This window comes from Puntigrus tetrazona, chromosome 12 (genome assembly GCF_018831695.1).
Source record: "Puntigrus tetrazona isolate hp1 chromosome 12, ASM1883169v1, whole genome shotgun sequence".
Lineage (NCBI taxonomy): Eukaryota > Metazoa > Chordata > Actinopteri > Cypriniformes > Cyprinidae > Puntigrus > Puntigrus tetrazona.
Genome location: NC_056710.1, coordinates 2180494 through 2195379, shown reverse-complemented (window position 1 = coordinate 2195379; position 14886 = coordinate 2180494). Strand labels below are relative to the sequence as shown.

The window sequence follows — 14886 nt, the reverse complement described above, 5'->3', positions numbered from 1 at the left end:
TTATAATATACAGAGTGTCATTTGGAGATGTGTGCGTTGTGAAATGCACATTGTTTAGTTCTAAGATCCCTTAAAAAAGAGACAAATACTCTGCCCTTCTCTTGCTTCTGTGAGGAATTTAGATCCTAGCCTAAACCAAACTACAGTAATAAAACATAATGTGTGTGAGCACATGCACTATATTTTGTCTGGACACATCTCCAGGCTTTTCATGTGTGTGGTAATTTATTATTGGAATTCACTATAGGAATATTCTAAAATAATATATCTTAAGTTAAATCTTGTTTTTCACATTGGTCATTATAAGCATCTGTGAGAGAGTTGAAAATGATTACAGAATGAGAGACAGTCATTTTTATGCACAGTTTGTGCGTTATGACTTGTCAAGAGGACTGAGTATTGCCTTGAGTGCATTATGACCTTCTGTTTCTTTGTTTGTGTGTGTGTACACAATGCAGAACACTTCCAGCCCCTGGCTGCACCAGTCCACCCCTGTAACCTCAGCAGACAGCATGGGGATTTTGAGCCATGTCCCGGGCAGACCAGCCAGTGCAGATCCTCATCGACCCATCAAGATCAGCTCACACTCCAGCCCACCGCTCTCTAAAACCCCTGGAGAGCTCCACAAAGAGTAAGCGGGCACACACTTGTGTCTCTCTCTGTCTGTCATTAACACACGTGATTAATCCATTCCCACAGTCCTGCAGTGCCTGGAACTGTGGCTAGCTGTTAAATACCTTGTGACCTGAGGTGGAACAAATGCCATGTGATAGAAGCACTGTACGCTCATTCAGTGACTGTGCACATAATTAAACTATTCTATTATAGCCTGCTGAATGTCTGTACTCATTTGAGACACCTTCAGTACAGTTACCTAATATCTGAGAAGGACCGTATTGTAGAACTAACCCTTGCATTTTTATGTTGGTCCAGCATTATTGCACTGTTTAACAAAAACAGTGAATCACCAATTTAGAAGGAATTATATTGATCACGCTGTGAGACATTTTTTTGTGATGCAGATGTTTTTTTTTTTTTTTCTTTATAATTTCTTTAGGGATCAGGAGAAGAATGTGTTTGTGGACCCTTTACGTAGCATGGCCAATGCCCACCTGAAGCAAGAGCCGGACCGTAGCCGGACGCCTACGAACAAGGAGCTGCACCGTTTCTACATGGAGTCCCCCCACAGCAAGCAGCAACTACCACCACGCATGCCTCAGGGGGGTCCAGACCGTAACAGCAAATATAAGGAAGAAAACCGCCGCATTCTTAGAGAGAGCATTGAAATGGCCCCCTTCACTGCCAAGATCTGTGCTGGAGAGTCTGAGCGTGAATCCTATCCCCGAATTTCATCCCAGCCCAAAAGCCATGAGAAAGAGGTAGAGCACTCTGTGGCTGATCTATACAAGTACAAACACTCTGTATCTCAGTCCCTCCCTCAAACCAACTACTTCACCACTCTGTCAAATAGTGTTGTAAACGAGCCACCACGACTTTTCCAATCCAAAGATCTCAATCCGTACTTTGACAAAGCACCCGCAGCCTCTAGCCCTTTGTCTTTGGGCTCATACAACTCTAGTCACACTAAGTCTTTGTCCAAGCCTCCCCCTCTCATTAAGCACCAGCCAGAAGGAGAGGGACTAGTGGGCAAGATCAGCGAGCAGCTCAGTCAACAAGCACCTATACATTCACTCAGTACCTCAGTGTTGACGGTCAGTGAACGCTGCAGCCCCGCTATCTCACCCTCCAGTCAACCCAAGGGCATGCCTGCCTTGCGTAGAGCGCCGGTTTTTCATCCGCCCACCCAGCAGGCGCTTGACCGCAAAGAGGGGGCCTACGGTCGCCTTTCCCCACCTACGCTCACCCCCATCCAGCCCGTCAGCTCAGCAGGGAAGGTGTCGGAACAGCAGAAACCGCCCACCCTGCTTCCAGAGCTCAGGGACGAGAAAAGTGGAGCCGAGCTGGGCTCGGCCGAATCCTGTCGGCCTGGCGGGGAAGCAAAGAGCCATGAGAAAGTGGCCTGGCATTCAGAGAATAGCCAAGGGAAACCACAGGCAGCCATGGCATCTGTTATTGTCCGCCCTTCAACTTGCATAAAATACGATGGCTCGCCAGGTCCCAAGATGGCCCCCAAAGAGCAACTCGGTAGCAGATTGTTTGCTGGCCGCGTTCAGGCAGACTGCCTGAAAGTGGCCGAGAGTAGGGAATCTGGGAGAGTCATCTTACCAAACACGAATTTGGAGGATCCCAGTGATCAGTACAACAAAAACCTGATTAGAGCGTCACAGGGTATCATGCCCAGCTCAGTGGCAGTTGTTGCCAATTCGGTGTGCAACACTAGGACTAATGAAGCCATTGCTGCCGCCAGCAGCACGTTTAGCACGCAAAGCCACAATGGAGTAGATCTGTCATTCTCCATCTCTGGCGCTTGTGGTAGTAGCAGACTGGAAATCTCTGCTTCCAAAAGCCGGCCTCCCACTGTTGTTGAGTCACAGGAGGGAGGCTCGAGAACCACCTCCCCTAGTGCGCTCCCTCAGGCCGGCTCTGCTGGCCCCACACAGGCTTACTCAAGGAACTTTGTTCACCTGAAAAAAGCCAAAGCAGCTCTGGCTGCGGCTCAGTCTCGTGGCTCCAGTAGCGCCTCAGAGAGTGAAAGTGGTAGCGTCAGATCCTCTCAGGACTCGCCCACCATCACCCAGGATAACTCCACGCCCAGCAATCCTGCCAGCAAAGCCAGCCCGGTGCCCAATGGACAGCCAGTGCAGGTGTGCCAGTCTAACTATCACAAGCTCAAGAAAGCCTGGCTCACGCGACACTCAGAGGAGGACAAAAATACAAACAAATCTGAAAAAGGTGGGAATGCCATTTCTGAGCTAATTAAACCATGCTCCGTCAACCTGATTGCCCCTGCATCTAGTGATGTGGATCTGGGCAAGGACAACAAAGGACAAGAGGACAAGCTGTCCCAGGAGGATAGAAAGACACGCCGTACCCAAAAGCGCCCATACGAATCAGGTTCGGAGAGCGGCGATGACTCAGACTCTAGTGAGAGCAAGCTTGAGCAAAGGACTAAAAGGCAACCCAAACCCACTTACAAAAAGAAGCAGAACGACATGCAGAAAAGGAAAGGAGACAATGAGAAGGACGAGGACGAGGTAAAGCCAAATGGTATTTTCCGGAGTGCTAAGGAAAAAACCAAACTCAAGCTGGCCAGTACCAGTAAGTGCACCACAGTCTGCATCACAGTTCAAATATCCATTTACTCCATGACAGAGTCTTCAAACTTGCCCTCTCTCCAAAGCTCTATATTATTTATATATCATTTTTATAATTTTTTGTATGCTTTTTTTGCGTTATGCACATGATGATGTATGATAATATTAATATGCAAGTACATACCTTCACAGTCCACTGCAATACGTTTTTTACCCTCCAAATAATTCCTGATTAATGAAATCAAGTTCTTATTGAATGTTTTGTTTTCGTCGGATTAAACAGTCAATATTTCACAAGTAAATTGGGCTGTGAATGGCTGTTTCATGTTGTCTTGAACTTTGGGGTTATAGGAAGGTTTGCAGTGTGTGAGAAAGAGAGCGAGGTGTGTTTGTTGAACATCTGGATGGCAGCTGTGCAAATGGCTTCTAGTAGAATGCTCACATTTATGTGGAAAACATCTCCAAGAGCACTTGAGCTTTTATTAGCACTTTCTGATGATTGCTGTGTAGCAGAATGGTGCCTCTTTGTAATTGCATAGCTTCTAAAGCTGTAGGTCACTGTAACAGCACAGTAGGTCACAACTGTCATGTTTCATAAATGTTATGATTGCTTGTGGTTAAAATGTAAACATTAACTCTTCAAACCCTGCACACTTTTCTCATCATCCCCAAGTAATGATAGACTGATGCATCTGAGTCAGGCTAATACGTATTCCTATTTTTACTATTGGTAATGTTTAATAGATGTGCAGTCTCCTAATACATGAAGTAATGTAATCTGTGGTTTGTTTATAGATGGCATTCCCCGGTCAGTACTGAAGGACTGGAGGAAGGTAAAGAAGCTAAAGCAGACAGGTGAGTCCTTCCTACAGGACGACTCGTGCTCGGAAATCGGGCCCAACTTGCAAAAGTGCAGGGAGTGCCGCTCCATTCGCACCAAGAAAGGAGAGGAGTCTGCTCATTCACCCGTCTTCTGTCGCTTTTACCACTTCCGCCGGTGAGTACAAAACGGGGGAACCATGTATGCATCGCACTCATGAGGCTACATGCTAAAAATTATTATTTGTAGTTAGTATTGTACGTAAGGAGGGTTGTTGCTGGAGCAGAAATAGTCAGACATTGTAGTACAGTAGACATAAACAATATACAGACAATACAAAATAGAAAACATTTCAAGAAAAACAGAAGACTGTTGTTTTTAGGTTTAAGAAATTACAAAACAGCTTGTTGCAAAATGTCTATTCCATGGCCATGGCAAAATAATTGCATCTCTATTTGCTTCACCTTAAATAAACAACATTTACTTGAGCTGTCTTTTGTTAACCTAGTTAACCTGTAGCCATCAATTTAATTGTATTTAGAGATTAGTAGAAGTCCCATCTGTGAGCATAAAATGAATATAGAGCAAAGCTTCCAATGGTCAAGCTTGGGACATGGATTCTAACCTGACATGTCTAAAAATAATTGCTAGTTGCCTTGGTGGTTGTCTTTAATTAATCTTTTCATTTGAAATTGGGCATCATCAGATGCATCATGATTTCTGACATGTTTCATGGCATATAGAAGTATAAAGTATGTCAGCTTTTTTCTGCCCTGTCTTGTGTGTACAGTTTTCTCCTCTCTCTCATTCTGCTTTTACAGAATTACTCTTAGGGAAGGATAAAAACTCTAATTGCACATACTTTTCCTCTTCATCTACAGCCTCTCGTACAGTAAGAATGGAGTTATCCGGATTGATGGCTTCTCCGCTCCTGATCAATATGATGAAGAGGCGCTCAGTCTCTGGGCCCCAGAGGGTTATGAAGAAAACAACCTGGACTTAGAGACTTCCAAATACATCCTCAGCTACATTGGAGACAAATTCTGTCAACTGGTTATGACTGAGAATACAGCAACTACGTGGATAAAGAAAGATGGTGAGCTACACTGTTTGTGTCATATATGATCTCCTAAAACACTGTTACCAATGTGTCATTATATTTGCAGCAGCCTGTCAGTCTGAAAGGAGAGCGAGAAAGGAAAATGAAAAAAAGTGAGTGAGCTCTGTGAATGTCCGTTTCATCCTTCTCCTGTTTGCTTTGCTCTGCAGCCAAGATCGCCTGGAAGAGAGCAGTGCGCGGAGTGAGAGAGAGCTGCGACGCATGTGAAGCCACATTGTTTAACATTCACTGGGTCTGCCAAAAATGTGGATTTGTGGTGTGTTTGGACTGTTACAAGGCCAAGGAGAGGAAGAGCTCCAAAGGTCAGTCGTCATTTTCATATCCACCTTTGAACACTGTGACTGTGCTTGTATACTCTTTCTGTTGATGTGCGGTAGGCTTAAAAACCCTAATGAACTGGGAAAAATTTCCCCAGATATTTAAAATGTGAGTTGTGAGTTAAAATGTATGTATATGTATGTGTGCATTTTTTAACAGTAGTGACCCATTAGTAGCTGGCAGTTTTTGTAAAGTATTTTGTAAAGTATTTATAGCTACTTGTGTACTTGATATAAATGTATTTTATAATTTAGCAGAAATAATTGTCCTAATTAAATTTTTAATAGAAAGTTCTAGATGTACTCTTGATAAAGTTAATTTTCTGACTGCAGTGCAAGAGCTAATATATTTTTTAATAATAGTTTGGAGCACATTTTTATATTTGCGTTTTTTTTGCTGCTTTTAATTTCGCTTAGTTTATTAACCCTGACAGAAATAAGTGCATAGTTTTCTACTGTAGTTTAGCTTGCCTTGGCTTTTGTTTGTGTGTGTGTGTGTGTGTGTGTGTGTGTGTGTGTGTGTGTGTGTGTGTGTGTGTGTGTGTGTGTGTGTACACGCGCTATAGGATATGACAGTTGTTTTAGGACTGTCTAACTCAGCTGTCCCAGGGGTTTCAGATGCTCTTCTGTCTCTGTGTCTTCCTCTTCTGTGTTCTCCTCATTTAAGTCTCCCCTTCCTGCAGCAGCTCTTCCTGTCTTCTTTAGGCTTGAATTCTGCCGCAGGGCATTAAAAAAACCCTCCAGCTCTAGAAGTGTCATTTCTGCTGAATCACATCTGTGTATCTTTTCCTACAAGGCTCAGAGCTCCTTATTTACTTTGAAGCATAAACACTGCGACTCCTCTATGGGAAAACGGGCCAGTGACAGCGCCCTTCTTTGTGTGTGTTGTCACTCTCAGTCTCTGTGAGTAATCCACCTTTTTCTTATATCGCAGATAAAGAGCTGTATGCCTGGTTGAAGTGTGTCAAGGGACAGCCTCATGATCACAAGCACCTGATGCCAACACAGATCATTCCAGGAACTGGTATGGAAAGAGACACTTTCATTCTGGAATGATCCCAGATTGCTTGTAGTTACGCCTTTAGCTGGAGATGGAGAAAGAGGCGACTGTGTCTTTTGACTTCTTTGTTTTGTCTGTGTTTTAGTTCTGACGGACTTGATGAACGCTATGCACATGCTCAGCGAGAAGTACAGCATTAAATCACACTGCTCTTGTGCTTGGAAGCAGAACACCCTTTATAACAAACTGCCGTCCACCAATGGCGTCTCCCAGGTATGTGAATGGTCATTGTATGGGGTAGATGACAGTTTTTTAATTTTACCCATATTAAACAAGCTGTGAGGTATGTACGCTTGTGGTACTGTATGCCAAGTATTTTAATGTTAGTACACAGCAAAAATAATTTTCCTATTATTTTATTTTGCAGAGGAAATGTAGGGAAAAACTAGTTTACTTTTAGATTCCAGTGGCAGATATTTTTTCTTGTTTGAGGCATTCGAATCCTTCACATGACAAAATATAGATATTAAGAATGAGATAGAGACACATAAATTATGAAGTTGGTCCCACTAAATAATTTGTTGCATGTTTTAGTTAAATTCTCACCACAAATCATGAATCTGTTTCCTTGTTTTAGTAAATCATAGCTATGGTGTACTGATTTGTTAATTAAATCAAAATGAGAATTTGTGGCAATTAATTCTTAATTGATGGCCAAAATGAATATGTTTTTGTCCGTGTGTCATGTGTGTGGGGCTCTGCAGAGGCTTTTCAAAAATCAAGAATTATTTTGTATCTCAATAAATACATCTTGATTTAAAACTCTAAATTTAAATCTATTCATGTCAAGATTTGACATCAGACAGAAAATGGAAATCTGCTTCTGCAATTTCTGCAAAATGATTAAAATCCAGTAATCGCATGATTAGTTCATTTTCCATGTGACAAAACTGTCAGTTTGCTATTTTCAACTCTGGATGAACCCAGTTCTTTTCAATTGCTTGTACTGTTAATTTTTCAACTGGCGAAACATTAATTTTTACAAACCTAATTTAAGGCCTTGAGACAATGTATCCCATTGAAAAACGGAACATCTATTCCCGTTGGTTACATTTTAATTCACATGACATTAAATGGGGCATTAGCCTCGACTAGCGTGTGCGTGCTTTCACTATAAACATAAACTCTCACACTCTCAATCACACACAGATTTTCACATTCTGTTCTGCAGTGGAATGTTGAATACTCTCCTGCTTCATCTCTCAACCGCTAAAAGTCCACAATGTTTCCCTCCACTCTCTTCAAACTGCTGAGCTGTCTCTAACTAACACACTCTTACTTTTCACAGGTGTTACAAAACGTGCTAAATCACAGCAACAAGATCTCTCTGTGCAAGCCTGAGGGAGGTCAGCAAAACTCCTCTCTGAAAGTAGAGGCCAACGGAGGGAGCAGTCCCGCCAGCGACACCAGCACTGACAGCAAGTTCACCCCACCCGAGTCCCAATCGCCTCTGCACTTCCTGGCCGATCTGGCCGAGCAGAAATCCCGCGAGGAAAAAAAGGGTGGGTACCGAAACAGTAAAAGTTAAGGTACGGTTGAAGTTATTGGTAGCCAGGGGCCAGAGGTCTGCCAGCTGCCCCCGTGTTTTTCCTTTCTCTGCAGGCGTGTGCGTGCTTGACGGGCCGCCAGCATTCCACAGTCCTCACATTTAGTGGTGTACGTTACAGGCCTTCTCAGTTGTGAGCTCCCACAGTCTGAAGAGTTCACCTAACCACATGTTTATCCAGTTCTTCAGCTGCTCTCACATGCCGAACACGCCGCTCTCTCCAAATGAACTGCACTTAAAAGACCATCAGCCCTGTGGTTGTTGGCACATGTTCAGTTCAGTTTGTTGCCCAGTGCGGCGTATAGAAGTTTCTTCATTTAGCAGCGGTGTTTAAATTACCCTTTTTGATAAGTCTGCATTTTTGTTGCTTCGTGTCAGCTCTTAAAGTATAACAATAGAGTAGATAGTTCATGCTATGGCATATTGTAATGTGCATTGCTGGTGTTTTGAGCAGTCTTTTAGTTCATTGCAGCCCAATCTAAAGTCTTCTTAATATTTTGTCGGCCAGAAAGGCCTTTTAGTTAGTAGGATTTATAACCCCTTTTTTTTCTCTGTCCAAGTGAAAATTGTACATATGAAAACTTAATGGTGAATAAATATAATGGTGTGCAGGAGTCCTCAAATTTGGAAGTCATTGTCCAGAACAGTTCAGCTTCAATCCAAATCAGACATCTGAGCAAACTAATCAATGTCTTCAGAGTTTTTTTGAAACTGATCAGGGTTTAAACTGCCATTTTAGAGCTTATTAAGCATGTTAGAAATACTTTGAACATCTTCATCTGTCTGTTCCTCTTTTTTGACCTTGTCATTTTGATTACAAGGTAAAATTTTGATCTAAATGCTATAACATCTGCAAACTTGCATTTGTTTGCTTCACTTTTGAGTGCCATGTTCATGTCTTAAAATCCAATAAGCAAGCAAGGCACAGTCCATCCTAAAGCCCCATTCACACCAAGGGCGATAACTATAAAGATAATGATATTAGAGTCCATGTTAAACTAAAAGTTTCATTTCTTTTAAAATCTTCCATTTCTTTTACTTTTGTATTTTATTTGATATGAAAGAGATTGACATCTGAGGTTTGAACAACCTGTTCTACTCTCTTGCAGAAAATAAGGAGTCAGGTGTAGGCAAGATAAAGGAGGAGAAGGATCAGTCAGATGCTTTGGAGTCTCTGCACAGTAAAGCATCTTCCCTGGAGCAGGGATCAACCCTTCGAGACCTCCTCACCACCACCGCAGGCAAGCTGCGCCTGGGCTCCACTGATGCCGGCATCGCATTCGCTCCCGTCTACTCCACTGCCTCACAGGTCGGAAAACCAACACCTACTGATCATACTCAAATAGAGAGACTCCGCTTGCATACAGAGATGGCCACATACACAACCAATGAAAAGTTTGCACATACCTAACTTTACAGAGCTATTGATCTAAAGGTTTATTCTTGAAATGAACTTTGGAGACACATTGCATATATAGAAAAAATAGTAATTATAATCAAGTTGGTGTTTTCATACTTTTTATTAGCAGACAGTATCATAATTTAAAAAAAAACTGATGTAAACATAGAAATTAGTCGTTGTCATATAAATGGCAGGTTACTAAAAATATGGCCTTGCTAGCATAAAGAGCCAAAGTCTGGTCTCTGTTTCCTTCCTATTTGAAGTCCGGTCCTAATTTTTTTGACTCAGAGGAAAAACATTTTTTGCAATGCACAAGTGAAAAGAGCTTGAATAAAGCATGTTTGGCTCTAGCTAAATCTATTAGAGTATATAAAATCCAAACAAAACACAATAAAGTTTTGATAAAGTTCAAATTGTTTTCAGTTTGCAGATCTGTTAAGCTACGTTTACACTGTTCGTTGTTCGTTTTAAAATGCAGGTAGTTCAGGCAGAATCATCATTTTGTTTTTGTTTTTTTTTTCACAGATTTAATAATGAACTTTAGCAGCTTCATGCGGTCTGCCTGTATTTTTTATTTTCGAAGTTCTGAGGAAATAACCTATTTCAGCATCATTACATGACCAAAACGCATATTTAACTGCCACTGGAAATTATTACAAACGCTTCCTGGTGGTGTGTTACAGTGAGAGCTATAGAGAGCAGACTGCTCCGTACGCGCTCGAATCGCTCTAGCAGATGTTAATCTGATACTCGATGGTATTGAGGCAATTCGTTCAGTACCTAAAAAGTATCAAAATCGATACCTAGCCAACCACAGCTCCATTCTCTGCTCACTTTAAACCGTAGAAACTGTAAAATTGTGCAGACAAGCTGGGCTCCAAAATTTATATCGCAGTCCGCTACTTAAAGACCCCTGTGACACAGCATCACTATGAAGAAAAAATGTCTGTTGTTCTAAAAAAGCTTACGGGTTAATTTGTGGTCTTTCTACCACAGATTGTCAAGAGTGGCCGCAGCATGCCCAACATCCTGGATGACATCATCGCCTCTGTGGTGGAAAACAAGATCCCGGCGGGCCGTGGCACCAAGCTGAACCTGAAGCATGAGCCTCTGGAAGAGCCCAAAGCTGAGAGAAAGAAAGCCGTGGAAGAACCGCCCAAACTGTATGCTGACATCCCGCACTGTTGGCTCTACGAGCGCAGGCTGCTCTGGCTCAAAGACCACCGCAACAACAACAACTGGAAACTCTTCAGGGAGTGCTGGAGACAAGGACAGGTCTGTGAAATTAGCCCACTAAATACTGAATCTTACGTTGCTTTCTGTTCTGCTGGAGCCTGTATTAGTACAGCTCAGAACGTTTCCTTCTCTTCCCCTCTTTTCTCTTGTTATTTAAAACACCGCTCTGTAAAATTGGCAAAAATCCCAATTCTCATGTAGTGTTTTGAGTCATCCCTCCTGGAGCCCTGTACAGAATTGCCACTGATATTCTTGCAGTCAGGATAATCCTAATAATCCTGTGTACCGATTACAGGTTGTGCTACACATAATCATTACCGTCTAACACTTATTCCCATTTCCCTGATTATATAGAGGGATGTTATTTTTCAGTATTTATGCAGATTTCCATATTTTCCAGATTGAGGAGTACAACCCATGTGAATTGCGAAATAACCTTAAACTACGGGTTAAAACGTCTATATAAAATTATTTATGTAACATTTGGTAAATGATCCAAAATGTTAGCCAATGCAATCTCTACCTCTGCTGGCTGGTGTCTTCTCTCAGTGGACAGCTGTTGTCTGGTTCATCTATCACATCAGTCTGCGTTACAGTGGCTGTCCAGAGAGAAAGATGACATACGTTAGTCCATTTTTTCAGCACATATACTTCACATAGGCCATTATAGGCTTTAAGTGCTTTGATTCTTTCATAAGTAACACCTCTTCACATGTGCCACACTATGCAGGACATTTCAAGTGAGCATATGGATCCTTTACAATGAAATCTGATTTTCACTAATGGACAGAAGCGTACTGAAGAGGTGTGAGGTTGAAATCCTCAAGCATACATCCTTTTCCTCTAGTCATTGCATGTATTTAGAAGCAGAGGAGAGCCTCTGGGTGTATCCGAAATCGACCCCTGTACCCATCACTCCACTAATATGGTCCCCTTGAAGGTTTGAATGAAAACAAATAATGGAATTCAGACATTGATTGGGCCATAAGGGCCATAGATGCCATCTTCTGGCGAAATGCGTGAATGTATTCGCTATGATTCCTCTAGTGCAGTTGAGTGTTGACTTTTGAGTGTACATTGGCTTTACATTCATTATTACGACGCGTTGCGGGAATGAATAAGTGCACTCAATAATGTCCCCTACGGTTTCAAACGCCGCTTTAAATGGCTTCATAGGGCACTAAAAAGGGTGTAAGGGGCATTTTTGGACATAGCCTTTGTCTATTCCTGTTCTGAAATGACATTTATTGACTTGTGCTCAGTGGACCAAGACTTTACAGCTCCGTAGGAAGTAAACTGTCATGATAAAATGTGGCTCTGCCATCATATAGTTTTTTTTCCCCAAACCTAGTAAGCTGCATATGTAAGCAGCATTTTAAGGTTCTCAATGCAAAGTTTGTTTTAATGGGTAGTTATTGTTATTATGCTGCTTTTTCAAGTATGCAGTCTCATAATACATTGCAATGAGTTCAGTGAAAAGGCCTATTCAAGATAGTAGATGACATAAAAACATTGATTTCCTTTCTGTATATGCTCAGGGGCCTATATAGTGCACTGTCTTTTAAGATGTGCCAGCCTTACATGCAGATTTCTTTAGGCTGATCATTTGCGTACAGTGTCTCTTTTTAGACTTTCAAAAACTTCTTAGAATAAGACTTGACATTTAATGGTTTAACTAGCAGATACAGTTTTCAATTATTCCAACATGGATGCATGATCATTTTTATTTTAAAATAAAAAAAAAAAATTGGAAATTTCCATAGATTCATATTTATGCTTTGCAATGGTAATGCAGCACAAAACATTCACATCATTATTATTGAGCTCTTCACTTTTGCAGATACTAGTTTGGTGCTCACTTTATAATATACTCACAGATTTAGGCTTTACAATAAATGTAATTATTGCTTTTAGCCTTTAAAGTAATCCATCTTGCAGTTTCTTTTTTAACCAGACTTCAAATTTTTCCAAAGCAAGTCTTAGTAGTGGTTGTGATCTCAGCTGTCATTAAAAGGCCATTTCCTGTGTGGTGTATTTTGCAGCCGGTGCTGGTCTCTGGGGTGCACAAGAAGCTCAATGCCAGCCTGTGGAAGGCAGAATCCTTTAACCAGGAGTTTGCTGACCACCAGGGAGACCTCTTGAACTGCAAGGATGGAGTAATGTCCAACTCGGGCGTCAAAGAATTCTGGGACGGCTTTGAAGATCTCACGAGTGAGTGCCACTTAAAGTAAACAAATGAGCAGTTACCTTATGAATCGGCCTGTTTCTGTTTATGCTGATCATGCTCTTTCTACAGAGCGGCCCAAGTCTAGAGATGGAGAAACTGTGGTGTATCGACTGAAAGACTGGCCTTCAGGGGAAGAGTTTATGGCTTTGATGCCCTCCAGGTACCTAGATACGCCACATTCTAGGTAGCCAATTAGGCACTGTTTTAAGGATTGTGAATGCTCTTTAATGGTGACCTTGCATGCTTAATTTGTATGTTCTAAACAAACATAGCTCTGGTTTAGTTTTTTTTAGCATGTGCTTCATCTCAATGTGTAGGTATGATGATCTCATGAAAAACCTCCCAATGCCTGAGTATTCAGACCCCGAGGGGAACCTCAACCTGGCATCCCATCTGCCCTCCTTCTTTGTGCGGCCGGACTTGGGCCCACGCCTCTGCTGCGCTTACGGTACTGCAGCTCCCTCTGTCTCTCTCTCATGTATGTTTTAATTTATTTATTTTTTTTGTGGCCTGCTGTTTTATTCATGGTTTTGCTGTGAAATGTTAACAAAAATGTTTTTACATTCTCATTAGTGTAATGCAAAAAAAAACCTTTATTATGGCTGAATTAAAACAAGGTTAAAAGATTGAAAACTGCGTGCTATTTTGATGAACCGAATGGTGTATGATCTGTATCTCAGGTGTGGCGGCATCTCAGGAGCAGGATTTCGGCACCGCTAACCTGCATATGGAGGTGTCGGACATCATCAGCGTGTTGGTTTACGTTGGAGTGGCCAAAGGGAATGGTGTCCTGTCCAAAACGGGTAAGCACAGCTGTCAACAGCCTGTCTGTTTACTTGGTCAGCACTGTTAAAGAAAGAGACAGAGGGGGAAAAGCCTTCTGCTAGAGCAGAAATGTTCCATAAACCCTTGAGCTCAGAGGGAAAAAAAAAACATCGAACATGGTTTCCACCCTGGAAACAATGAAATGTAAGAGATGCATCTGGAAGGATTTTTCTCTGGCAGTACATAGCTATAGCAGCACTAAAAAGAGCTTTTATCTGCACTCATGAGAATGAATATGGAGGAGTTTCACATATGACTTATTATGGTATTAACTAAAAACCATTTATAGTTTTACATGACCACTGTGCTGTCTTCTAATGGATTTCCACTACAGTAGATTGATCTCTAAAAGCCATTCGCGTGTGATGTTGCATCTAAAGCCACATAGGTCAGCGCTTCTTGACCTTTTTTTATCAACAATTTTCACAAGCCCAATGACTTTTGCCTTTGAAAAAAACTTTATCCTTAATGCCTTTTCAGTAAATCATGACATTTACTGGAAAAGGATTAAGGATAAGGACTTTTGTACTTTATTTTTACTCAATAAAATATCTTTATTAGAGCTTGGCAAAACTAGAATAATGTATATTCATTATAAATATGCCCATGGCATTTTAGAACTTGATCATTTACATGACTTTTCCAGGTGTAGAAATTACACGGTTTACAATTAGGCTTCCTCATATATCCAGGTTTTCTGAGACAGTGGGAAACTTGGTTCTTCAAAGGGGGAAAAAAAACAGTAATTGAGGGGATAGTCTCAGCCTCAGATATCACACCCACGAACCGATGGCTAAACGTATGATGCATATGGCACACTTAACTGGAGTTCACTTCAGGAATTTCAAAGTCATCATTGGATTGGTTAAATTTCAACAATTTCCAGTAGACGCGTATGTCATGTTATTTAACATCCCACCTGGAAACAAAGATGGGGCGATGCCAAACTCGCTCACGAAAAAAGAAAGCCGTCGTGTGTTTATAACTGATGAGTGCTTATCAGAATCAACTAAACACTGGATTTTCAAAAGTATGTAAAATATTAAAATTCCGCAGCATAGAGTCTTTAAAATATGTCAGAGAGTTTTACACAGTTATACACTGTTATTGTGGCGATA

The 14886-nt window shown here is 41.6% G+C and overlaps 1 protein-coding gene across 9 annotated transcripts in view; it reads left to right on the top strand.

The window, feature by feature from the left end:
• The window catches only part of jmjd1cb (jumonji domain containing 1Cb), a 108657-nt gene that overhangs the window by 89673 nt on the left and 4098 nt on the right, over positions 1-14886 (top strand). For 6 of the 9 annotated variants that reach the window (XM_043253954.1, XM_043253952.1, XM_043253951.1 and 3 more), the window contains 14 exons: positions 459-631; positions 1058-3219; positions 4011-4212; positions 4917-5131; positions 5305-5457; positions 6407-6496; positions 6618-6745; positions 7821-8034; positions 9188-9387; positions 10477-10755; positions 12759-12927; positions 13013-13103; positions 13261-13421; positions 13624-13746. In XM_043253954.1, the coding sequence (XP_043109889.1) occupies positions 459-631; positions 1058-3219; positions 4011-4212; positions 4917-5131; positions 5305-5457; positions 6407-6496; positions 6618-6745; positions 7821-8034; positions 9188-9387; positions 10477-10755; positions 12759-12927; positions 13013-13103; positions 13261-13421; positions 13624-13746 (4360 nt within the window). The remainder of the gene's footprint in view (positions 1-458; positions 632-1057; positions 3220-4010; positions 4213-4916; positions 5132-5304; positions 5458-6406; positions 6497-6617; positions 6746-7820; positions 8035-9187; positions 9388-10476; positions 10756-12758; positions 12928-13012; positions 13104-13260; positions 13422-13623; positions 13747-14886) is intronic. The other 3 variants (XM_043253953.1, XM_043253959.1, XM_043253958.1) reach the window with 1 other exon arrangement.